This window comes from Bos indicus x Bos taurus, chromosome 5 (genome assembly GCF_003369695.1).
Source record: "Bos indicus x Bos taurus breed Angus x Brahman F1 hybrid chromosome 5, Bos_hybrid_MaternalHap_v2.0, whole genome shotgun sequence".
Classification (NCBI taxonomy): domain Eukaryota; kingdom Metazoa; phylum Chordata; class Mammalia; order Artiodactyla; family Bovidae; genus Bos; species Bos indicus x Bos taurus.
The window spans coordinates 9,205,213-9,231,838 of NC_040080.1; the positions used below are offsets into that span (position 1 = coordinate 9,205,213).

Here is a 26,626-nt window from a genome sequence, read left to right on the forward strand (position 1 = left end):
TGGGGTCGCACAGAGTCGGACACGACTGAAGCGACTCAGCAGCAGCGGCAGCAGCAGCACCTGCTACATGCAATGACCAGGCAGAGTCTTCATCACACATGACTTCACAGTGTTAGAGGGACGAGGTCTAAGTCCCGTAAAGCAGGAAGAGGCTCTTCGTGGACCAGTATTCATAGAATAGCTTCCACGCAGACAAAACTGAAACGAAGCTGAGCAACCCTCTCAACGTATATTAACCAGTGAGGATGGGAGGCCTGTGTCCTGGAGGCCTGTAGCCCTGACAGCCACACCACACTCGTGCTGAGAACCGGGCCCGCCACCAGGAAGACTGGGAGCCACACAACAGCCCTGCCACCGTCCATGGGCCAGAGGACCTGGCCCGCAGCAGGAGAGACCTGTCGGCCTCTCCAGATGTGCAAGGACCTGGGGGGCCCTGGACAGCACAGCGCTCTCCCTGGGGCTGGGAGACGGCAGCTCTGGTCCAGTCAGGAGGCCGGGTCCACATGCCGGCTCTGCCACCCCCAGGCTGGGGAGCTGGTGCTTCCAGGTGCTGAGCAGGGCAGGCAATAGCAGCTACCTCCCAGGGCCACTGAGAGTTACACGAGATATGAGTGAGACTCTTAACACCACGGCATATGATACCACCCTTTATTATTTCTTTACTGCAATAAAAAAGTGATTCTATTTCTAGAGACCAAACAGCATCACAGACACTCTTGGAAGAGAATTCCCTTTGTTCCCAAGCCTCTCTGACTGATCTGAAATCTGCTCACCTGCACAACAGAGATGGCCTCGCAGTTGGGGCGGGCTAAGGGCTCCCTGCTGAGATCCGCTCCCCATGGAAACCGGCAGGGTACTGGGCCCTGCACCACCACAGGGAAACACACTCCAGGACCACAGAGCCAACAGGGGACCTTGGAACTGGCCTCAGACTTTTCACACTCCAAGCACACTTGAGGCCACACACTGTGGCCAATCCCTGGTGAGCTGTCTGGGGAGTCGTGGGCAGGGGGCTGGGAGCTGGGGAGGGGGCGGTAAGAATCCAGGGGACCTCAGAGACAGAAAAATGTGAATTCTGCTCCACCACTAACTGGGCTTCCCAGGTGGCACAAATGTAAAGAATCTGCATGTCAATACAGGAGATGCAAGAGACACCGGGTTTGATCCATGGGGTTGGGAAGATCCCTTGGAGGAGGGCATAGCAAGTACACTTGCCTGGGAAATCCCAAGGACAGAGGATCCTGGAGGGCTACAGTCCATGGGGTCTCCAGAGTTAGACACAAGTGAGCGACTAAGCCTACACGCCACCCCTAACTGTGTGACCTGGGCCTGCTTCCTCCTCTGAAAACACGAAGGGCAATTCTAGCTGAGCGCCCTGGTGGCACCCCTCCCCGCTGAAGGCAGATCACACGCATGAAATGATCTGACTCAGGGCCTGGGCTGGCCTGATCCTGCCCTAAGAGTCTGTAGAAACAGTACGTGTCTCCAAAGCTCTGGACCACCCAGAGCAGCTTGTCTCCAAGACCTCTTCCCTTTCGGAACCATTTCCCACTGTTCTCTGTTTCTGATGAGCCCTGTGGCCTGACGGAAGACCTGTGTGTTACCCTGAAAACAGCAGAGACTCACAGTCAGTGGTAAAGATCGCAATCTTAGCGGCTCCCCAACCTGGGGCTCCCTGGGTCTGGGACGGAAAGAGCCACACCGGCTCCCGGAGAAGAGCAGCCGCTGTCCCGCTCAGGCCGGACACGTCCTCACCTCTCCTCCGCCCGGCTCTGGGGGGTTCCAGGACCACTGCTCCTGTTAGACCAGCTCCTTCCAGGTCCTTCCCACCTGACCACCCCTCTGCAGTCATCCCAGTCCGCCTGAACCCAGGCGGGCCCAGGGACAGGTATAGGCCTCAAAGGTGCAGATGCCAACTGGAGTTCCCCTCTGGAGGCCGGAGAAGAAAGGCGGGAACCACCGCCGGGGTGAAGTGGGGGTGCCAGCAGTGGCCACAGGCTCTTCCAGGGCAGGCGGGAAAGGATGGGCTCGGGAAAGCAGCAGCTGCGGGCCTGCGGCATGCAAGGCCCCACTTGGTGTGCTCATGGCTGCCGCACTCGTGACCCGCATTTGGAGAAACACAGTGGTCCTGGCTGAGGCAGCCCCCTGTGCCGGCGCCGTAACAAGGGGCCCAGCCTGTGTTGGCACACTCAGAGAACATTCTCCACAGCACTGAAGGCTGTGGGGTAAGAGAACGACGGGGCCCCTGCTGGCCCCCACGGCACAGGCAAACGGCAGGAAAAGGCCCATCCTGCCCGGAGCTGGGCCCCATTCCCAAGCCCCGTCCTGTCGGGAGGCACTCTGCGGCCGGGCTACGGCGCCGTCACCACACTCTGCTCGCCATGGTCCACGCTCCAGAGGCGGTAGAACTCGGCAAAGTCCACGTAGGGCTCCACGCGGCCATCCTCGCCAGGCGGGAGGGAGTGGGCGGGCCGGGAGCGGAAAAGGCCCCCGTCCGAGCTGGAGCTGCTGCTCTGGGTGTGCGTGTTGGTGGACTGCAGGGTCAGGGTTGGGCTCTGGCTGTGGGCAGGACAGGGGCAAGTCAGTCACAGGCCTTGGCTTCCGGCCTGGGGACACACGGCGCCTGCCTTGGCCAATCCCTCTGGGCACAGGCCTCTCTGACAAAGGCCATCACGAGAGCCAGCCTGGTCAGGTGTTCTTTGGGGCAGGTGAAAAGTGAAAGGCATTTGTGAAGTTCTAGCTACAAGTGGCTATTTAAATTACCTGGAATTAAGTAAAACGGACCACTCCAGCGCTCAATAATCAAGGGTGGCTAGTGGCTACTGTGCGGGACATAGAACACGTCGCCCTCCGAGCTGTGCTGAGCTGGACGCCATCCATTCCAGCCTCTCTGAATCCACCCCACTCCAGAACCCACTGACCACAGGGAGGCCAGCATTCTTCTCCCAGAAAACCTCCTCACTCCTCCTCGTTCCTCTCACTGCTGGGTCAGGACAGGCCCCCCCCAGGCACCCACCCTCAGAGCCTGTAACGTCTGGGAATTACCTGCCAGCCCACTGTCCTCCAAACGCCCCGCACTGCCTAGCACTCAGCACTGGGCCAGGCCCGGGCGCCCAACTAAGCTCCAGTGCAGGGTGGAGGAAAGAGGCTGTGTGGGGCCCTGGGGAGCCAGAGGCACAGAGCGGCTAGTCTCCCTGCCTGGTCTGGGACAACCGCTACCACTCCCAGCCTTTGTGGACACAGCTGGTGGCTCCGCTGCAGGGGTGGGGAGATGCCCATTACTCAGTGGCCTAGCAGGCCCCTTGAGCCCACAGCGGCAGTGGCGGGGGGGGGGGGGGAGGCGGGCAGGGAGCTGGAAATAAGCCCCTGCAAGGCAGAGGGAAACCTTCCTGGTGGCCCTTCCAACTGGCCAGCTCCTGAGTGGGCCGGGTGTGGCATCTCTATTATTCTCTGCAGGGGCTGGAATGTGGAAACCTGATCCCACCCCCTGCTGTGGCAGCTGGCTGGGGGGCGGGACACACTCCCCAGAATGGAGGGGGTGGGGTGGACACCAGACCTGTCAGGCAGGTCTGCGGTGTGGCCTGCCGCCACACCCCCAGGATCCAGACCCCCAGCTGCGGCCACCCCTCTCCAAGCCTGAAACTAGAGGCCTCACTTCAAAGCTAACACTGGACACTTTCAGTCAGAGCGTACCGGCTCCCACGGGCCAGCACAGGCCAAACAATGCCCCCCAAGCACAGGTGCCATGGGGTGACCTCCCAAACCACACACTCCGAGCTGGGAGCAAAGAACAAGAGGAGAACATTCCTATTAAATGAAAACTGACCCGCGGCACCTGCAGGAAGAAGTGAACAGCAGGCTGTCGGCATGAACCGCCTGTCCCCACCCTTCTCTGCCCAGCTTCAAGGAGCTGCTGGAACCAGATCTACGCAGGCCTCCCCAGGGATGTGGAGTTGGGGAGTTCGAGAGGAACAAGACCCTACAGGATGCGGCCTGTGGCCACTCCATCCAGGGACCGAGGGCTGTCCTCGGGAAGCAGGCCTGCCTGAAAGCGGATGGGGGTGGGGATGGGCGCTTACTTGGTGAGGGTGGGAGTGGCCTCGTCCAGGGTGGAAGCGCTGTGGGCCCCGTTGACCAGCTGGCCCTGGGAGGGCATGACGAGGGACAGGGTCACGCTGGTCTTGCTGGTGCTCTGGGCGCTCGAGTAAGGCACGGACACGGGGTACACGCGTCCTCCAGAGGCTGTGAGAGGAAGAGAGTGGTGGGCCACAGGATGCGGCTGGTGGGGAATCCTGGGGTGGCAGGAACAGGACTGCGCTGGGGGCTGAGAAGATAGGCGGGGGCCCGGCTCCGTGCCCCGAGCTTGGCCCTCTGCCCCTTGGGACGGTGAAGGAGTATCTGGCAGAGACAAGGTTCTGGCCAGGCAGGGGCCTGCTCTCAGCAGCAAAGCATCGCTGGTGCTCAGGCAGGAGAAAAAACCAGGGCTGCGCTGCCTCAATGAAAGGGTTACTGCATGGCTTCCCACGATGCTTTAACCCGAGGGCTAAGAATGCTCCTGGTTGAGGTTGGCCCAACAAAAATATGGTTGCAATAACAACCTAAAACTGCAGTAACCCCGCTGTCTGCAGGAGAACGAATCCCTCTGTGGATGCCTGAGTGCTGGGGCTTGCTTGTTTGAAAAAAGGAAAGGAAACGCAGCCTCAGGAACTGATGGTCTTGACACTACACAGCACTGAGAGGGAGGGCAAAAGCGCAATCGCCTCTCTTCCTGGGCAACTCGATTCAGAATTAAATCAAACCAAATCATCTCCGACACAGCCAACTGTGCCTAGGTCCCTTCCTCCCAGGGCCTCGGTTTCCTTTCTGTAAATATCATTAATGAGGATGAAAGGAAATATGCAGGTGAGGTGCCTGCTCTGCACAGCAGGCCCTGGGCCAGCGGGTGCCATGGTCCCAGAGATGTGGCCCATGGCGCTGCAAAGTGCTTCCCGCAGCTCAGGTCTTTTGGGGGAGGCCAGGGCAGAAGGTACTGTCCTGGTTTCACAGACAAAAAGGGAAATATAAGCGCAGCTCAGAGAGCTTTCAAGTCAGAACCCGACCTGGAAGTGCTCAAAGACAGGCCTCCCAACTCCACGCCACCCAAGGCAGAGAGGCCCAAGGCCTCAGCGGCTCTGCCCGAGCCCAGCCCTGGACAGTGGCCCCGGATGCCTTCCTGTGCACGTGGCATACATACCTGGGGCTGGGGAGGGTGCGGACTGGCTCATCTCGCCCAGCGGGTAGCCAAAGTTCCGCACCAGCAGGGTCATGTCCTCGTGCCTCGGACAGAACTTGGCACGCTCCCCGCCACTGGCAAAGGTGTCGCTGTGGATCCGCTTCACCCGGTCCACCACCGCCTGGGCCACCGCGTCAAGCGAGGTCTGCTTGGCGAACTCCGTGTCGATCATGGCGGCGATCTCCTGGGGGTGGGGGAGCACCAACCCGGTGAGGAATGAGCGGTCCCAGCGACTGCAGGCCCCAACGGCACCATCTTCACAGTCTAATCAGGACACTCAGGGGTCACCAGCCAAGCCTGCGACCTGAGCTTCTCACGCTATTCAGGATAACTCTCCTGGAACTTTCTCATTAGAGAAGATATGACCTTGTGATTTCTCTGATTTTTGGCTTTCAGACCAAAACAATGGGTGAATAACATTTACCTCGCTGCATTACAATGAGGATAAAATGGATGTGAGGGCACTTCGGAGACTATTAGAAAGCCCAGTACAAACTGTCATTATGATTAAGCTTTCTTTCCTGGAACAAACTTACTGTAGGAGATGATATGCCGTTTTTGTTAGAAACTGAGGCTACAGGATGAAGACGGGGCTCTGACCCCAGAAAAGTCCACTGTTCAGTGCATTCTAGAAGGCAGAAGAAGCCACGACATAATCTTATTGTGAAGACCGAAGAAACAAACAAACAAACAAAAAATCACACTGCTGGGCGCAGTCTCTTGGAGGTAGGAGAGCAGAAGCAGGTAACAGGAAACGACCCGGGCATGGTCCGGGGGAGGAGGTAGAAATGGGCTCAGCTCCATTACTGACCAGCTGTGTCACCTCAGACAAGACCCTGGACTCTGAGCTCCAAACTCCCTAATCTGACATGGCAGTGAGCCCCTGCCCCCACTACGTCATCAGGCGACTGGAAGGAATGAGATAAAACAGGTGAAAAGCCCAGAACACAGGTGGTAAGAGACAGGCTCCTAAGACTTACCCTTCTTATTTCTCATTAGGACAGAATCACAGATGGCAGGAGGAGCACCACCTGAACCTCCCTGCCCAGCCCCGCCAGCCGAGGTCTTCCCTTCAAGGTCATCCTTCAAGTGACTGCCTCGAGTCCCACTTCAGAGACACACACACCCCGAGGCAGAGTGGAAAGCAGCACCTCCCACGGGCTGAGGACCTCTGTCTACCTCGCCCGGGCCTCACCGCAGCCCCACACAGTTAAGAGGTCAGCATCCTCGTCTCAGAAACGAGGAACAAACTATAAACCGCCTACAGCTCAAAGAGGAAAGTGGAAGAGGCGGTGGAGTGGGACCTGGACAGGCCACACGAGTCCTTGTCCGGCGCTCTGTGTACCAGGCTGCACCCCTGCAGGCCAGGCCCTTCCCGACAGTCTCCAGAACCATGCCTGCCTCCACTTTCCTCACCCTCTTCCCTGAGGCTCCGCTCAGGGCCCTGGAGACTGACACTGCTTCAGGTCTGGAGAGCAAAGCTTTTGGGTGGGATGGGTTTGTGTGGAACTCTGGGCTTTTTCTTCTCCCAGTTTTGAACACAGCAATGTCTGGCAAAACCATTTGAGAATCAGAACTCTAGGTCCCTGATTACCTTGGAGCTGAGAGGGAGAGCTGACTGCAGCCCCCAGGGAGCATGCCACCCTGCAGGCTGGTCAGCCATGCTTTGCCCATGCCCAGCTCACCTGGTTGGCCTGCCCAGGCCCGTGGGCTGCCTCCAGGGCCTTGTACAGCCCCTCGGACATCAGCACCAGGAAGCCTGTCACCCCATCCAGGGGCTGTGCACCGTGGATTTCAGGCTCTGCAATGATCGGCTTGGACTTGGCAGCACTGTGGGAAGAGAGTGGAGGGGAAGCTGTGCTTGGAATGGGCCCTGGGACATTTATCCTAGTGAGAAGAATCTACACCCAGAACGTAAAATAAAACATACTTCTGACAAGAGGAAAAGAAATAGAGGAAAGAGCAAAACCAAGAAAACAGACCTGTCTTCTGAGGACAGCTGCTAACATAAAGCTCAGCAGGCCAGGAAAGTCAGTGGGCAGCTGAGGTCAGAACAGCCAAGGTCAAAGGCCCAATCCTGGCCCCACTCCACATCTCCTGTCCATAAAGAAGTCCACATCTCCCCAAAGCTGACCTAGAGTCCAAACACACTCCAGCTGCAAAGGGACCATGAACTGATGGCCCATCAGAGCTGGGCAATGTCAGGAAGTTCCAACACACGCACGCAGGGCAAGGATGAGGGGACGTTCCTGGCAACAGGTTAAAAGAGTGAGTCTAGAAACACCCCAAAAGTCCATCAGCAGGGGCACGTTAGGCGGGTGCTGACAGCTACACCCTGGAACCCTAGTAGCAGCTACCAAGAATGTGGCAGCGGAGACTGCAGGTGTGCAGGAAAAGAGAGGCACACGCCTGTGCTGAGTACAGTCAGGTGCACCACACGGCACGGGATGCGAGTATCTGTGGCTGTTTTGAAAAAGAAATCTGCCCCCTCCCTGCTCCCACCAAACACACACACACACACGTATACGCTCATGTGCACAGAAACTAGCAGCCTCTGAGGAAGGAGTCTGAGCCTGGGGTGGGAGGAAGATCCACTTTTCACTCCATATCCTGGGCATTTCTTGAATCGCTCTAAAATGCAATGTACCTTCCCATAAAGCAAACACAACCCCATGAATTAGAGACAAAAGGTTCCAAGCTCGATTACTTAAACCCAAGCTCTGAATCCAGGCTCCCTGGGTTCAAGTCTCGACTCAGCCCATTGTTAGCCTTGAGACCAAGCAGGCCACCCACTGTCTGCGTGTGGCAGTTTCCTCACATGAAAATATCTTTGGGGCAGAAACAGCAACCACCTCACAGGGCCTGAGTGAGGACGGAATAAGAGCGTGGATGTGAGGAACCATGCACCGGCTTAGACGAAGGCTCACAATTATTACCCTCTCCCGTCTGCTGTGAGCACTGGGTGGCGCCCAGCGGGGACAACCCATCTGGCACCCCCGCCTTGGCCTCAGCCACGAGAGCGCTGACCAACAGCCTTCGGTCCATTTCTGTCCACACGAGGCGGCTCATGCCAACTCTGGCCTGCCAGGCCCCGTGGCACCGGATGCTGCCTGTGGCTTTGACCCAGCTCCCTAATTGACCCCCTGCCAGCCTGGCCTGCTGGGTCCAGGGCCTGCCCCACACCAACCTCTCTAGGAGGATGAAAGAATCTCCTTGGGCTCTGAACTACCTCAACTCTACCTCTTGTCCCAGAGCCTACAATCTGTTATCTGCCCCTGGGCCTCTGGTCTTTCAGACAAACGAGGGGCAGCTGGGCCGGCGCTTACCTGAGTAGGTCGACGTCAGTGTACCCGTACTTGACCTTGTAATCCCCAATGCGCCTGGTGCTCTCCTGCCCACAGATGACCCCCACTTGCTTGATCTTTCCTGCATCCAAACCTACCAGAGGGAGAAACATACCCCTCAGGCTTTGTTCATAAAGAAGAGCCCAGCGGCTTCCCTGGTGGTCCAGTGGCTAAGAATCCGCCTGCCAATGCAGGGGACGAGGGTTCAATCCCTGGTCTGAGAAGACGGCACGTGCTTCAGAGCACCTAAGCCCATGTGCACAACTGCTGAGCCCGCACGCCCCAGAGCCCACGCGGCATAAGAGAAGCCGCCAGTGAGAAGCTCACACGCCGCAGCCAGAGACGGCCTCCGCTCACCACAGCTAGAGACAGCCTGTGCACAGCAACAAGGACCCAGCGCCGCCAAAATCAATAAATAAAAAATTAAAAAAAAAAAAAAAGAACCGAAAGGGGACGACACAGACATGTCCACAAAAACAAAGCAATGGGAACCCAGTGAACAGGAAGTGAGGTCACAGCAGGGAGCCTTGGAAGGCAGCTAACCCCAAGTCCCCCAGTATGCCCAGCCCCGCTGCTCTGGGAACACGCCTGGCTCAGAGTTCCTCCCCCACGGGAGACGAGATCCAGCACCGGCCAACCCGGCTCCCTCTGCGGCCTGAGCTCACAGGGGAGGGCAGGGGTGGCCGTGGCGGCGGCTGGAGTCCCAGGACTTCTTTGGCTTCTCAGGCTCCACCAGCAACAGTGAGCACCAGGGACATTTGGAAGCAATCCACGCATGATAACCCTTTCAACCCTTACACCATCCTGAGTGTCACTATTATCCTCGTTGCACAGAAGGGGAAACTGAGGCACAGAAAACTTGAGTAAGATCCCAAACCACCAGTGAGTAAGTGGCTAAGCTGGGATTCAACCCCAGGCAGGCTGGTCCCAAGCCCAAAGTCACAGCCCGTCCATGCTGTGCCTCCCTCTACACGGCCACCAGAAGGTGCAGAACGAGCCACCGGGCTCGAGCCCCACCCCCAGAGCCCTGGGCCTGCCCCGCCCCCTCACTCACCCAGCTGCGAGAGCCGGAAAAGCTCGTCCTCATTCTCTGTGGTGTGGTCCACGTTCAGCTGCGTCACCTGCAGACCGTCCACCGTGGATTTGCATAGAAGTGCACGGTTTGTACCTGCAGCAGAATTGGAGCAGCTGAGCTAAGACAGAGCACAGTGAAGAACAGGACACGTTGTAAAAAAGAGAGAAGAGGCAGGCATCTCACACACGGAACTCCCTCAAAAGAGCAAAGAAAACAGGCTCAGACCACTGGAGCGAGTCACTAGCTGGGGAGAGCTGGGGAGATTAAGGAATTAGTTTAAACTTTTCCAGTGTCAACCAAAGATGATTATGATCTTAATAAGAGACCTTTTTTCTAAGGAGACACACTGCAATATTTACAGATAACATGACAGTCCCAGGGTTTGCTTCCCAACAAGGCAGGGACAGAGGGCTGTGGATGAAATGAAACTGGCCGGGGGAAGATGTTGGGGCTGGGGCAGGCGCACACGGAAGTTCATTAAATGCTATTCTATTTGTTTACACTTTTGAGTTTTTCCCATAATGAAATCTTAAGGGAAGGAGGAAGAGAAGAGGCACCGTGTCAGTGGGATCTCTCCGGAGCCCCTGCAGTAGCCTGCACCCAGGGGGCACCAGCTTCTCAGGTTCCCAGACGGCCCTTCTTTGCCTACAAACCCCATCAGCCCTGGGACCCTGCCCTGCCTCCAGCCCGCACCTAGCCCTTCTTGGTCCCCTTCACAGGACGCCACGTGGGTCTTTCCACAGCCAGGCAGCCTCTCCCAGAAGAGGAAACCACTGCGGTAGAGCAAAGAGGGGACACAACTCCCCAAGCCACAGCCAGTTAGGGACAGAGTAGGGACTAAAGCCAGGACGCCCGCCTCCTAGCAGGTCCTTCAAACACTCTGGGCTGGGACCGAGATATCGTGTGGAGTAACAGGAAACGCCCAGCGGCCTCAGGACACTTGCGCTGCAGGTCTTCTGTGTCTGGGGAGCAGGCTGACTGCTCAAAGGACTCCTGGATCCTGAGGTGACCTTCTTTCCCACTGCCCGGCCTTGGGACAAGCAGGCGGCTCACCGACATTGGCCACGTAGAGCCTGTTGTTGAGAAGGACTGCCACGACAGCCATGGCTCCTCCTGAGATCTCCTTCTCCAAGGCCTTGAGTCTTTCGAGGATCTTCTGATACTGAGGAGGCAGCTGGTGCTGAGGGACACCCTAGAAGCCATCATGGGGGGTTCAGAGCAGGCCAGGGCCTGGGAGACCATCTCACCTACCTGCCCTCCCTTAAAGAGCGAGCATCTAAGGCCTGTCTGGGACAGAAGCTGGCTGAAGCTCAGAGCAGGTGTCTTTCAGGACAACCAGGCACAACCTCACTTGTGCCGGCTGCCCTGAAGGAGCCTAAAGCATGACGTGAGCAGGCAGGTGACGAGGCCTGGACTGATTCGGGCCAAGGACCGACCTCACAGGGGCTTCTCTCACACCCCTGCCCACCCTAAGCAGAGCCTCAGAGCACAGCTGCTCACAGCTGGCCAACAAGGTCCCTAGAGGACAGAACCATCACCCACCCACATCCCATCAGGAACTATCCCCCTAATGCCTGCTGCTCTGGCCCAGCTGTGTCGATGGCTTGGGAGGGACACAGCAGATGAGTCCTTGCTCCAAGCAAAGACGGGCCTTGCTTCTCCAGGGGCACAGGCTGAGGACATTACCTCGGGCAGCTGAGACTGGAGGCTCGCCTTCTCAGCCAGCGCGTCATCAATGGACTCCAGGAAGCTCCTTTCCACCACATCAAAAGCCTGGACGCAGGGGACAAGGAAGCGAAGGCAGGTTCAAATACCACTGTCAACTGAGGCTGAAACGCCCCTTATTAATAGCAACAAGTCATAGCAACCGCAGGTCACCACGTGATGGGGCTTCACACAGGGGACCGCCAGGCACCACTGCTCCCGCAGAGCAAGGACTGACAGAGACGGCCCCGTGGGGCTGGTACCTTCCAGGAGGCATCACAGAGCAACCAGAGAAGCAAGAGATGGCAGAGAGGCTGAGAGCACAGGCTTGGAGTCAGGCCACCGGGGGGTGCATGTCAGCTCTGCCCCTGCCGGCCAGTCTCAGCCCCTCATCTATGACACAGAGGAAGTGCTGCCTGAGAGTCACTGAGAGCATTCCCTCGAGCACCCAGCCCTGGCTCAGAGTGAGTCTAGGTCAGTGACAGCTAATGTCACTGCCACATCCTGAAGGCCCCTTGACACGGGCCATGTCGCCACCTTCCCCAGGGGCAGCAGCTGACAGTTCCTGGCACTGCCCCCGAGTGATCAGGCCTTTGGGTGCCAAGGCAGGAAAATGGCTGGGAAAGCTGTTCTCGAGGAACCAGAATCCACCATTCTCATCTACAATTAATGCCTTGGGACCTGCTTCCAAAAGGAGATGCCAGGAGGAGAAACTCCAGAACCGCAGCAAGCAGGAATGCAGAACTGGATGGAAAACGACACCAGCCAACCAGGAGTGAGGGGCCACCGAGGCCGAGCATCTGAGCCGCATGGAAAGAAAGGGGTCACCCTAAACACCCTGCTTCTACCAGGGCTCAGCAACTCCCACCTCAGCCCTGGGTCCAAGGTGACGCCCATAAGCCCTTCCCCAGGAGGATCTCCTCTGGGCCAACCCTGGAAGTCACAGCCGGCCTGCCTGAGCCCGGTACCTGCAGCAGCACCCGCCGCACGTCGGCCTCGGTGTGCTCAGTGTTGAGCTGGCCCAGCAGGAGCTCCGCCGACAGCCGCTGGGCCACGAAGTTGGTCACCCGGTTGCCATCGTAGCCATTGAAGACCCCGTACAGGAAGCAGTTGTTCTCACTTCTGACAGAGAGACAGGGCAGGAGAGGCCTGAGACCTCAGTCACTCACAGAAGAGTGACTCCAGCTCCAGAGTGAGGGGAGGAGGAAGGGAACTGGGAGACAAAAGACACAGTGGCTGTGGCTTCAAGTGAGCACCTGGGTCCCCACTCTGACCATCATTTCTCTCTGGCCATGACCTTCTGGGATGCCCTCTGCCCCCCGGAGCAGGCCACCTCCCGTGGGCCACACTGTACTTGGTAAGCCCCACGCCAAAGAGCTGCCAAATGCTTTTCTTGCAAGCCTGCTTCTGCTGCCCAGCAGAGCAGTGGCGGCACCTCACCGGAACTTGAGCCAGTTGTCCTCTGGTGGATGGCTCTCGGTGCCCTTGCCGTCAGCGGAGTAGCTGCGGTTAGAAGCTGAGCCGACCCCCGAGAGGTGGCAGAGCGGCAGGTCATCCGTCCAGCTGGGCTGCTGCTCCTGGGAAGGACACCAGGACACCAAGACGCATTACCTTCTCGCCAAGGGCAGACCCCACCTCATCTTTTCTTCCCCAGCAAAAACCTAGCAGGCCTAAAGCCCCACCCAGAAGGTTCCACTTCCTCCTGGAGAACAACGACGCGGGTATGAACAAACACCTGCAGAAGGGTTTGCATGGTTTCCGTCTAATCCACAACAGTCCCCAAGACACGTGAAAAAGACTGGGGTCCCCAAACGCAAGGTTCAGCAGTGGTCTCCAGGAATGTGCTGCTCTACGGACGGAGCACGAGTCAGACACACAGACACAAGTGAAGGAAACTCCCGGTGTAAAACTCCCCTCCCTGGTGGTCCCCACCTCACACTGCAGTCCCTCGGGCGCTGGTTCAAACTGCAGATTTCCAGGCCCCTCCCACAGAGTGTCTGATCCTGGTGGGGCTCAGGCTGTCTGGCTGAGTATAGGTAGCTCTTCCCAGGGGACTGATTCAGACACTTGAGAAACTGACAAAGCTCAGCCTCACTCTTCCTGGTACTAGGGTCTCCACCCCTGGTTCCTGCTTCACCCTGGTGCCCAGTCCCATCTGCGCCCACCCCCACATGCTTCTCTACTAGTACCAAATGCTTGGAGTGCCCTGTCCACATTTCACTCTTTCTTCCTGTGTGGAACAGCCTCTTTGTCTAATAATTCTCCACGTCCTTCGGGACTCTGGCTAGGGAGTCACCACCTCCAGAAAGCCTTCCTTCAGGAAGATCTTCCCCCAGGCTTGGTTGCCAGCCCTCTTGCGTATCTCTACTACACCTGGTCCCGCCAACCCTGCCTGTGTCTAACTCCCATTCTGCCCCATAGGTCTCAAAGCAGGCTGTTCAGTACAGCCAAGATGGAGCTTTAAAACATGCACAGAGCTGTCCAGGAGCCAGCTCAGACTCTGCATTTCCTCAATCTCCTTGGGGGACACTCTGAACACCTGCATTCTCTAAGCCCCGGAAACGACCCTGACACGAGGCACAGGTGTGATCCACGCCATCTCACTGGAAGCCTCCCCTGTACCCGGCCCCTACCTGGGAGCTGTGCCTGGTTCACAGAGGCATTCCTGTGCCCACCGTGTTGAACTACAGCAAACTAAAACAGCTGGGAAAATCCAAGTTCAGCTCAAGGAGAGTAAAATTTGGATTGAAAGCTTTACTGAAAACTGAACAAGCACGAATACTGTGCACAACTTCTTTCAAGTCAGCACTCACAGTCTTCAAAAAAGGATGTGAAAACCACTTCAGCTGGCTTTTGCAATCAGATATGTAAAACGCCTGTGGTTTAGCTTTTGTGGCACACTTCATCTTTTGTTTATTTACATATTGACAGGGAGGGACTTTATGGCTTTTTTTTTTCCATTTTAATTGCTTCTATGCTGCATTTATTTCAGCACTTTAGTTGTATGCTTTGCACCATGGAGCAACTTCAGCAGGCTGTGGGAGTTCGTTTTTATTTTTAAATTAGCCTATAGTAACACTGCCTTTCTGGTGGGTAGGTCTATGAATTTTAACACTTGTAGAGATTTGTGTAACAAACTGAGACACAGAACAGCCACAACTGAGACAAGGAAGAGCCCAGCAACCCCAAACGTGCCCTCAGGTGCCTCTTTGAAGCCACACCCTCCTCTAACTCCTGGCAACCACTGACCTGTGCCCCATCACTATGCAGTCTTTTCAAGAATGCCATAAATGAAATCACGTGGTACATAACTTTCCCCCTCTTTTACTGCGGTTAACACATAGAAGATAAGCTTTATCATTGTAACCATTTGTAAGTGCGCCTCTTACTGCTATTAAATAAATCCCCAATGTTGTGCAGCACCACCACTATCCAACCCCATAACTCTTTCCATCTTGTGAAACTGAAACTCTAAACCCATCAAACAAAAACTCCCCATTCTCCCCCTCCACCAGCCCCAGGCCACCACCACTGTACTCCAGGTCTTTAAGGGTATGACCTTTTGACGCTGGCTTCTCCTGCTCAGCATTATGCCTCTGAGCTTCATCCAAGTTGGTGCCCGCATCCACAGGTGGTGCCTTTTTATTGTGGAGCAGTATTCCATCACACGCATGTGGCAGAGTTTATCCATTCGTCCCCTGAAGGGCATCTGGGCTGTTTCCAGTTTTGGGCAATTATGAAGAGAGCTATTATAAACACTCATGGGCAGGTTTCTGTGTGAACATAACTCTTCATATCGCTAGGGTAAATACCTAAGAGTGAGACTGCTGTTTAACTTTGTAAGAAACTGTCAAACTGTTTTCCAAAGCGGTGTACCATGTGCATCCCACAGGTAACGCACAGGAGCTCCAGGTGCTCTACATCCTCACCACTACACGGTACTTTTTTTTCTTTCTTTAATTTAGGCATTCTGAGAAGTGTGTACTTACATCCCATCACATCTTTAATTGGCATCTCCTAATGACTAATAATGATGTGGAACAGCTTTTCATGTGCCTTTTTCGTCATCCACACTTCCTCGTTGAAGCATCTGTTTAAGTCTCATGCCCATGTTTTAACCGAGTTGTTTTAACTGCTGAGTTTTGCGAGTTCTTTATATATCTTGGATAAAAGTCATCCCTTGCATATGGGATTTGCAAATATCCCCCCAGTCTGTAGCCTGCTATTTCATTCACTTACTAGTGTCTTTTGAAAAGCAACTTTTTAGCTTTAGTGAAATGCATTTAATCATTTTTTTCTTTCATGGTTCATACTCTTGATGTCATGTCTAAGACCTCTCTGCCCAGTCCCAGGTCAAGAGATCTTCTGTTTTCTTCTGAAAGTATTATCGTGTTATGTTTAGACCTGTGATCCATTTTGAGTTAATTTCTATATAAGGCAGGAGATTTCAGTCCATTTTTTTTTGCAAATGGATGTCCATTTTTTCCAATACTATTTGTTGAAAAGATTATTCTTTCGCCACTGAATTATCTTTGCATCTTTGTCAGAAATTAACTGGCCATACTTGTATCTGGACTCTGTTCTACTCTGTTGATCTATGTGTCTATCCCTCGACCAACTCGATGATCTTGATTACCATGACCTTAAGTCTATATTTAAAATCTACATTATAAAATTGGTTAATGTGATACCTCTAACTTGAATCTTTTTCAGAACTGTTTTGGGTATTCTAGTTCCTTTACCCTTCCCTATAAATTTTAGAATCGGCTTGTCTGTATCTACCAGAAAATTCTGCTGGAGTTTTTACTGGAATTGTTTTAAATCTATAGATCAATCTGAGGAGATGTGATACCTTTGCTAGGTTGAATTTTGCAATTCATCAACACGGTATATCTTTAAATGCCCTTGTGTTTTCTTTACAGGATTTTTTAAAAATACACACAATTTCACCACAAGGGCTAAAAAACTATGCTCTGACAACAGAAAATATGACTGAAACCTGTCAGTGGAATAGGAACAGCAGTTAAGAGCTGAATTTCTGCTCAGCTCTGGTGCTGCTGGATGTTTATTAGACTGGTGCGAAAGTAACTGGTTTTGCACTGTTGATGAACTTTGCTGTTTGATACTGGCATATATCCTTAAATAAATGTGCTTATGTTATACATCATTTTAATGCACATTTCTCCCTTTATTTTTTTTTTGCTAATGACTTATTACTGCTGTTTATTTTGTATTTATTTTAGACTAGGGAAATGATGTTAGACACAAAGAAAATTCAAGTGATTTTCTTATTCAAGTTCAAAATGGGTCATAAAGCAGCAGAGACAACTCGCAATATCAACAACGCATTTGGCCCAGGAACTGCTAACGAACTAACGAATACACTGCGCAGTGGTGGCTCAAGAAGCTTTGCAAAGGAGACGAGAGCCTTAAAGATGAGGAGCGTGGTGGCCGGCCATCGCAAGTTGACAATGACCGATGGAGAGCCATCATCAAAGCTGGTCCTCTTACAAGTGCACAAGAAGTTACTGAAGAACTCATTGTCGACCGTTCTACAGTCATTCGGCATTTGAAGCAAATTGGAAAGCTGAGAAAGCTCGATAAGTGCGTGCCTCATGAGCTGGTCACAGTCAGAAAACTCATTGTTTTGCTTGGTAGGTGGATTCTTTACCACCGAGACACCAAGGAAACCCTTAAAATCATCATTTTGAAGTGTCGTCTTCTCTTACACTAAGCAACAATGAACCATTTCTCACTTGGATTGTGATGTGCAACAAAAAGGATTTTATGTGAACAACTGGCAATGACCAGCTCAGTGTCTGGACTGAGAAGAAGATCCAAAGCTTCTTCAAACTTATACCCAAAGACAAACCTGTACCAAAATAAAAAGGTCATGGTCACTGTTTAGTGGTCTGTTGCCTGTCTGATCCACCATAGCTTCCTGAATCCTGGTGAAAACATTACATCAGAGAAGTATGCTCAGCAAACAAATGAGATGCACTGAAAATTATAACGCCTGCAGCTGGCATTGGTCAACAGAAAGGGCCCAATTCTTGCCCGACAATGCCCGACCACACGTCATACAACCAACACTTCAAAAGTTGAATGAATTGGGCTATGAAGTTTTGCCTCATCTGCCATGTTCACCTGACCTCTTACCAACGGACTACCACCAAGCATCCTGACAACTTTTTGCATGAAAAATGCTTCCACAACCAGCAGGAGGCAGAAAATGCTTTCTAAGAGTTCATCGAATCCCGAAGTATGGACTTTGACGCTACAGGAATAAAGACTTATTTCTCATTGGCAAAGATGTGCTGACTTTAATGGGCTGTAGTGTGCTGACTATTCTGGGCCTCCCCTGTGGCTCAGGCAGTAAAGAGACTGCCTGCAGTGCGGGAGACTGGGTTTGATCCCTGGGTGGGGAAGATCCCCTGGAGGAGGGCATGGCAACCCTCTCCAGTACTCTTGCCTGGAGAATCCCTATGGACAGAGGAGCCTAGAAGGCTACAATCCATGGGGTTGCAGAGTCTGCGTGACTGAGTGGACTAAGTCACAGCACATTTTGATTAATAAATGTGTTTCAGCCTAGTTATAATGATTTAAAATTCATGATCCAAAACCGCAATTACTTTTTCACCAACCCAATAACTCTCTTGACAGGTTGAGCTACAGGGAAATAAAACAAAACAAAAAACTCCTTTATGGTAATACAAAATTGTTTCTTGCTCTAATCCTAACCTGTCTCATTTAAAAGCAACAAAAATGTCTATTTTAATGTAAGTGCAAGCTTGACTCTCTGGAATCCCCATACAACATTACATGATGAAAGTATATTTGATTAATACATATATTCATTCAACAAATATTTACTGAACATTACAAAAGGCTGACATTACCCCAGCTGCTGTGGACACAGCAGAAAAAATAACCAAGGGTCCTTAACTTGAAATTTCCTTGCTAGGGAGAAAGACTTCAAACACGTTATACAATGAATAAACAAGGCACTTGTAGACAGGGCAATGCGCTACGGAGAAAACACCTCAGGGTAAGGGGACAGACGGGGATGGGCAGGCCTCTTCTAGACAAGGACGTTAAAGGAAGCCTGCCTGGGGAGGTGACCTCTGAGACAGACCTGAATGATGATGGAGCAGTGGTCATTTCAAGGAGCCTTCCAGTTAGAGGGAACAGTACACTCGAAGACCCTGAGGCAGAACATAAAATGAGCAGGGTTAAGGGAGCATGAGGCTGGCATCGCCTCCGCAGTGAGTAGCAGGACAAGTAGCTTGTTCCTGTGTTCACACACACGCATGCACGTGTGTGCCCAGGTGGGGACAGAGGAAGGCCTTTCAGGCCACAGAAAGGAGTTCATTGCCAAGGAGTTATTTTTCCAGAAAGAGATGTTGCCCTAAGCCCATGCCCCACAACTACTGAGCCTGTTCTCTCTAGAGCCTGCGAGCCGCAACTCCTGAGCCCACGTGCTGCAACCACCGAAGCCTGTGTCCTGCAACAAGAAGCCACGACGAGAACCCTGTGCACCGTGATGAAGAGCAGCTCCAGCTCGCCGCAACGAGATAGAGCCAGAGCACAGCAACAAAGACCCAGCACAACCAAAGGAAAATTAATTTTAAAAAAAGAGAGAAAGAAATATGTTGCCAATCATCCCCTATTATCTTAGACCTGATCAACATATCTTCATCCCCAAGAACCTCACAAAGGTCTCAGGAAACCTGGCAAGTAAATTTTCACAAGAAACTCCTTTTCTAGGGTCTCTCTCCTGCCTCCACCTGGGATGAAGTTAAGCACAAGAATAAGCAGAGGCATAAAAGCAACTCCTCAATCATGACGGTCACTTGTCCTCTTGAAAAGATGGGCCAAGAAGCCAATATTTGGTGCCCCGAAATGCCATTAACTGTTTTAAAGCATGGGAGAAGACATTTACACGTTCTAGAATCCTGCCTGTGATTAGCACTGAGATTAAGATGGACTAAGCTCGTCCTCTAACATGAGATGAACAATACAAATGTGTCACCACGATGCGAAACGTGCCACCCATGCTGCAACCACCATGCTTCCCCTGCCGCTTCCTAACTCCCACGAGGGACAGACACAGTTTTCCAGGGACTTGAATCTTCCCAACACATTCATACTTTCCAGCAAAAAATAAATTATCACCCAAGCACTTATGGCCCCACTCAGCACTGACAAATGCACTATGAGAAAGACTGGTACGTCAGTTTCTCTCACAGGAAGGAAACCAATTCAGGTGGATGACTGGGGAACTCGCCACGTCAGTGTGTCGTGGCAGGGGAACGGTTCATGTAAAAGCACCTCACGATGGGAGCACGCGATGCTGCTCTCGGGAGCAGGCTGACGCCGCACTGGCGGTTGCAGCCGAGTGTGGCTGACGTGAGCACAGCAAGCTCCCCAACCCAGAGACTGTGTGTCTGACAGTGGTCAATCTACTCAGCAAGCACCTTACTCTTTAGAGTATTTATGCCTAGTGTCTGGATACTTAAACAATGTCGAGTGCTTTTTCTGATATTTGATTTTCATAATGATGAGCCAGTGATATTTTGGAAATATATTATTTTATTAACTGGCAATCAGTGTTTAGGTCAGTGGGTAAGTACTCCAGGGCTATTTTTATTTAAAGGCAGTCTTTGTCCATAAAGACACTTAAGGAAACTGTAATCGATGGATATTTTCTTAATGTGCCATTCTATGTATACTTCAGTCAGTCCTAACACCAGCGTCTTACTTACTGCGTAAACACAAGAGGTATTCGTGTTCAGATCAGAAACACGGCAAGGATACTGCAACCTCCATCACTTAACAATGAATTAGAGGCATTAGCACATGCAATTAGACAAGAGAAAAGGAGGAGGGCTTAAGACTTGGAAAAGACACACAGTTATCTCTATCTGAATTTGATATGACAGTACTTGGAAATCCCAAAGAATAAATAATAAAACCAACTCAAAGGAAATAAATAAAGGTGGTAGGATAGAAAATCAACACAAAAAGTCAAAAGCCTCCATACACCTAAAGAAAAGATGGGCATGTAGCCTCCACGTGAAAATTCCTACTGTCTAGAATAGCAAAATCTTTTCTCTCTGAAGTTCTCGAGTCAGTCCCCTGCAACCACACTCCTGTAGAGGGCTTTTTAAACCTAAATTTTTATCGGTTGGATTATACTGTAATGCTTTCATCTCAGCCTTCCAGCCTGTTGACACAGTTTTGAATCTCACCCTTTGACAGATGGACAATCTCACTCAGCTGTCTTGTACAGATAAGGCCTGCTACAGAGTGTTCCAAATGATTTCCAAAAAACTGTGACCAGAACAAAAAGCGTGGAAAGCTAACCCGCTTCTGACAGGAGGTGTCTGCAGCAAACACAGAAGGGAAGTAACACCTCCACTGAAGGTTTATGATACTTGAAAAGCCATGTGTATTTTTGGAGCCTCAAATGAAGAGGTTACTGACCTTAGAGGTACAGTCCCAGAAACAAGCACGCACTTGAAAACTATTCATGCATATGAACCATGCTGAGCAAAGCTCTTATTTCACACTGGCACTCTTGAAACGCTGAGTTTCTAGACAACTTAACTTGGTTTGCTATTTAAATAAAGAAAAGAAGAAACTCAAAAGAATTACCCAAAAAGCATATTAAAAACTATCTATGGTAGGGCTGGGCCTTCCCCTTTCTGTCTTTCTAAGTCCTGCCCATCCCCAAAGGCTCTGCTCAAATCTAACTGGTGCTGGAGGCCCGTGCTCCCCAAACCTCAACCATCTACTCACTATCTTCAACAAATTACCCACTTCATGTTTTTTCTTTTTAATATTATTAACTTATTAGGCTGTGCAAGGTCTCAGCTGCAGCACGTGAACTCAGTTGCAGCATGTGGGATCTTGTTCTCTGACCAGGGATAGAACCTAGGTCCCCTGCATTGGGAGCATGGAGTCTTCGCTACTAAACCACCAGGGAAGTCCTTCATGTTTCTTCTTTAATTTGCCCTTTTTTTTAATTCAAATGGTTTCTTTTTTAATGTGAACTTGTTAGTATTATAAGTGGATAACATTATTGCCTGCCAGATCTTGACCGTGATAAAAAGGAAAACAAAACAAGGTTAGGAAATTCTAACTGATCTCTTGGCCCACTGCACTGTGGGCTGAAGCCCTGTTCTCTCTGTTGAAAAAAGGGAGATTAGCAAGAATCAGAAAGGTGCTTGGTCCTATGTACATACTAGTCTATCTCTTGAGAGCATCATAAAGTTTGAAAGAGAACTAAAGAACAAATAACTTTCATAAGTAGCAATGAGTTTTATACCAGCACACACTGACCACCTCATGAACGTGTCCTAGGCTCTGGGAAAATCCTGCCCAAGGCGGCGGGGCCCTTTCCCTGAGCAACCGGGTACACTGGGCACCTGCTCCCTGGCCATTAATTCTTTGGCTTTGCGGCAACTCTCAGGTTGTAGCCTGGTACTGTTAATTGGCTCCTTTATTTCACTGATTCGAAGACATGTATTTTCAACATTTTTAGTATCTCGGCAGTTGGTGTATTACAAGTTAATCAGTAGTGTGCTTTCTTTCTTAGTAGCATATAAAATAATGATGTGTCCTTACAAGCAATATCTTAGACCCGATGACATCTGGGCAATTTCTCAGGTACCTAGACTGCAGTCCCCACGGCAGCTCAAATGTTCAGTAACAAGCCTCCAGAGAATTCCAGGAGGTGCTGCCCATGTTGGAGTGGGAGAGTATTGGGTCCCCCCTGATTTCAACAATGGCCCCCAAAATCATTCTCACCCCGCTGTGGCTAAGTAAGCTTCAGTTCTATTCTCCCCGCTTTCTCCACCTCCATGGGGATTATCCACACCAAGTGTTCCCTGCTGATTCTATTAAAACCCACCAGACTGCCTACCCTCTTGCTTCCTTCCTCCACATTTCTGAACAGTTTTCAGAAAGGTCATTTATTTTCTATTCACACAAACCACCCACCCCTCCACCCGGCACCCGCTGAGGCATGCTTTATCCCCCGCCTGCAAATGCCAGGCCCGAAGCGCCAGCAGCAAGCAGCACTTGAGCGCCTGAACCCGAGTCGTGAGAAGCTGGAAAGGGGGCATCTCACGGCTCACAGCGCCGAGTAAACACGTGCAACTGTGAGCACGGCCCACTCAGCTCTTTGATAGGTTACAAATCCATTTCTCACAAGAATCTCTTTCAAAAAGCCTAATTTTAACTGTGAGGGCGTTTCCAAAATTAATATTTTGGTATACATTTCTCTAGTGATTCAACTATATTTAACCCTTTAAGGGCATTACACCTTGTGCACATATATTTATGTATTAGCACCTCATGTACATATGTGACCATGTCACAAAAAATACTCCATAAAACTTCCTGTGGAGACTCATCTCAAACTCCTGGGCAGCAGAAGTGGACAAAAGCATGATTCCAAGTTCAGGCCACAGCTTGAATATCAAATTATTATATGAAAAGGCCAAGTGTTTTTGTGGCGAAAGCACCCGGATTCCTTAGAGACAAAAAAGAAGCTCAGAAAGGGAGAATAAAGCCCGCAGGAAGATGACTCCGGGCAGGCGGGGGGACAGTTCTCTCTCTCCAAAAAGCCTAAAACACCCTGACGCCTCATGCCGTCTCCATCTTTCTGAATGACCTCCTTTTCCTTCCCTGCTTCTCTGGGAGCAACTCCACTCCTGGCGCCCACATCTTTCACTAGGGTTTCCATCAAAGATTCTCTGTTTTCATCAGAGATATAGACCTGATACACTCTTGAAGGGGCTACTAATAATTGAGGAGTTTACTGTGCCCTAGAGCAGCTAGACAACATTTTGATGGTGATGAGATGGCTACAGGTGATGACCTAAAGGATGTTTTCACTTTAAGGCTGTATTGTTTATTTTCATACACACTGTAGGGGGTGGGAAATATGGCTAGGACTTGGGATATCATAGATATAACTGCTTAGGAAAAAAACTGATTTCAAGTGAACTTTTTTACAATTAAGCAAGTAACAGTTTAGGCAAACTCAAACTAGTGATTCTCCCTGCCCCCAAGGTCCCCCACCTCAGTAAATGGCACCACTGTTGTTCCAGTGAAAACCTTGTAGTCCTTCTCAACTCTTCTTCCTCTGTCCCACACCCACGCCTGATCTGCCAGCAAATCCTATCAGCTCTTCCCCGAAATGCAGTAGAACCCAGCACTCCTCACCACCCCTCTGCCATCGCTGGCCAAGCCTCGGTCATCTCACACCCGGACGACCAAGAGCACTGCGCACCACGCTTCCACTCTCGCCACTCAAATGCCTGCCTCTCTACGGAAGGCTCCTGCTCCCGCCACAAATCAGATCGCTTCATGCCTCGACTCAAACCTGAGAGTGTCACATTGCACTTAGCACAGAACCCAGAGCTCACATGAGGATCCACAAGGCTCCCTCAGACGTCAAGCATCTACCACTCCCCGAACACACTCCACTCCACTGCAGCCATGCTGGCCTCCTGATGATCTTCGAACAGGAGAGCCTTTGCATCCCTGTTGCCTCATGCAGAAATACTCCCTCCTACCGGCCCGTGCATCTCATCAAATGTCAAACAATCTTCCCCGACCACTCTCTACAACAGGCCCTCCATCATCCTGTGAATCCTGCCTATTCTTCCTCGTATCACTTCCTGTGTTGTATCCCAGAAACTGTAATATCATATACAGTCTGTACTTACTGTTTCCTGTCTCCCTTCCCAGAACATAAGCTTCATGAGGGCAGAGTCCCCTGCCCCTACCCAGTGCCTGCCACACAGTGAGTACTCGGTGACACTGGAGGAAAAGAAATGCAGCCTTCATTCAGAGCAGAACTGAAGGTGGAGGTTCATGGCTGGAGCATAACCACACCAGGTCAGGCATGTAACATGTTTATTTAATACTAACAACACTCCTGGGAGTACCCTTGGTTGAGGAAACCAAGGTTCAGGGAAGTTAAGTGAAAAATCAAGGTTCAGGGATGCTATGTGACTTGCCCAAGGCCATACAGGACTGGTGAGCTGTTTTATCAGGCTGTGAAGGGCCCATGTTCTTTTGAAGCTACCTCAAAAGCTCCTCTTCTCTTCGAAAGACCTTTCAAGGCACTACACCACCTGGGGACCAAAGGTGAAACTCCTCAGGAGGACATGCCACGAGGCGCTCAGCCATCTGTCAGCTAATCAGCACCCCGCACAGCCCCTCCTGCAAGCCTCCAATGACCTGGCCAAATCAGGCCATCAGCAGCCCCTCTTCACACTGACGGGAGAGTGCCCTCATCACTGTCTCTGTGATGCCTGCTTCTCCACGCAGTGCTGCAAATGCAGTAAGGGTGGATATCCGCCCTACTGATCTTCGTATCCCCAGGTCCGGTAACACAGATCAGCATCCCTTACAGCCACCTGCGGAATGATGCTGTGTGAGCTCCTCTCAGCAAGACTCAGGACAGGGGAGGGCAGGCCAGGCCTAGCACCCGTGCACGGGTGCTGAGACACCCTGTGAGCAAAGACGTCTCTAACGACATTCGGGTGGGAGGGGCCTGATGTGGGCACGCCCACCATTCCTTTGCCTTTCATCATCACGCTATGTGCTTCAAGCTAACCAGCCAACTTTTTAAAATGCGCACCACCCAGGAACACATTCTAGAGCTAGCAAAGCTCGCCTCTGTCTAACCCGAGACACTTGGGCTCCATGACACGGAGAAGGGAGGGAAGCTGGTAGCCACTCTCTTCGGCAAGCCAAGTCAGCCTACAACAGTTACCACTCCAGCACTTGCCACTGTCCAGCCGGTATTTCTTCAATGTTTACTACATTGGGGACATTTGCACAGGGGCCCTGCCCTCCTACAAAACAGAAGGCTAGGCCTACCTAACCAACTCAAAGATGAGGCCAAACTGCCAGGCAGCAGTAAAATAAAGGGGTAGCCAAAGATGTGGAGGGGAAGAGAGCATTCCCCACCAGGGAAGGCTGAGCACTGGACCTGGCTTCAAATGCTTTACTCATTATTTTACAAACAATGTATTAAATGCCCACCCAGTGGAGGCAGGCAATGGTGACACTCTTCACTGTAGATCATAAATCCCTCTCTTCACTTTCCACTACAGGAGGCAGTCAAGTCCACAGACAAGTACAACAGACTGCCATGTCTGAGGAGGACCCAGGTGACTGCCAACCCGCCCTGGCAAGTCAGAATAGGTCCATGGTGCCAACATGCACCATGGACGTGAACGTGAGTCAAAAGGATGCAGAGGCTGGAAGACACCAGTGACAAACCCAGGAGGGTCCAGACTGAGAGGAGTGGAATCTCAAGACAACGTCCCCACCTCCCCCACACACAGACCACCTACTCTTACCTAACACCTAAGGAAACTGAGGCCAATGGAGGAATAGTGAATTAGAACCAGGGTCTGAACCCAGCCATTCCTTCCGTATAACCTAGAGGTTAAGAGAGGTTCTGCAATCAGAATCCCTAACTTTAATCCTGCCTCTGCCACTTACCAGCTGTGTGGCCTTGGGCAAAGGACCACCTCTCTGTGCCTCAGTTTCCTCATCTGTAAAACAGGAAGAATTACAGTATCTACCTCACGGGGCTGATATGAAAATTAAACTTACAAACAAATGTAAGGCGACTGGCACAAAGCCTGGAATACAGTAAGCCACACACAACGGGCTGGTGTTGCTATGAGGATTATCGAACGGCCTGCCCAGGGCCCGGGGTGGGCTCGCAGCTCGGGCTCTCTCGGCGGCCGCGCGCTAGTATCCCTGCAGGGTTCAGGACGCTCCTAACCTCCACGCGCCCTTGACGCTCGCGGCGGCTGGACCGCGAATCCGAGCCCCCGACGGCCTGGGCAGCAGCGCGCACGCGCAGGCCTTGCGGGGCTGCACGCGCCCCCCGGTCACGAATGAGGGGGGTGGGCCGGCCCGGGAAACGGGAAGGGTGACGGCCACACCCGGCTAGGGACTGGGAGGCAGCCCAAAGGCGGAGGGGGAGCCGCGCCTGCACCCCACAGTTCCCCCGGGGCTCCCAACCCCCAGCCCGAAGAGCGAGTGGGTTCCTCACACTCTGCAGCAGGCTCCTCCTCTGCGCCGCCATCTTGGAGGGACCCCCGCGGACGCGCCCGCCTCCCGGCGGAGCAGTCGAAAAGGGCGGCTAGAGTGGCCCGAAGCCAGTCAGGAGGACCGCGCTATCAGGGAGCA

General features: G+C 52.2%; 1 protein-coding gene across 2 annotated transcripts; it reads right to left on the minus strand.

The window, feature by feature from the left end:
* Positions 1-634: 634 nt before the first annotated feature.
* On the minus strand, positions 635-26,592 carry TAB1 (TGF-beta activated kinase 1 (MAP3K7) binding protein 1). 2 transcript variants are annotated; one of them, XM_027540738.1, is made up of 11 exons: positions 26,490-26,592; positions 12,836-12,972; positions 12,364-12,517; positions 11,378-11,464; positions 10,745-10,883; positions 9,671-9,784; positions 8,599-8,710; positions 6,958-7,102; positions 5,234-5,456; positions 4,080-4,242; positions 635-2,559 (listed from the first exon to the last, which is right to left on the minus strand). In XM_027540738.1, the coding sequence occupies exons 1-11, from the start codon at positions 26,520-26,522 to the stop codon at positions 2,352-2,354; spliced, it is 1,515 nt and encodes a 504-aa protein (XP_027396539.1). In that variant the 5' UTR covers positions 26,523-26,592; the 3' UTR covers positions 635-2,351. The 2 variants fall into 2 exon arrangements, with proteins under 2 accessions (XP_027396539.1, XP_027396537.1); XM_027540736.1 differs by lacking the exon at positions 26,490-26,592 and adding an exon at positions 24,136-24,201.
* Between the last annotated feature and the right edge of the window lie 34 nt (positions 26,593-26,626).

Coding starts and splice junctions, on each gene's coding strand:
- TAB1 (XM_027540736.1), bottom strand. CDS start 24,171: ATGAAGCTTATGTTCTGGGAAGGGAGACAGGAAACA. Junction 8,711..9,670: donor TTTCCGGCTCTCGCAGCTGG/GTGAGTGAGGGG, acceptor TCCCTCTGGTAG/GTTTGGATGCAGGAAAGATC. Junction 5,457..6,957: donor GGCCTGGGCAGGCCAACCAG/GTGAGCTGGGCA, acceptor CCCCACCCCCAG/GAGATCGCCGCCATGATCGA.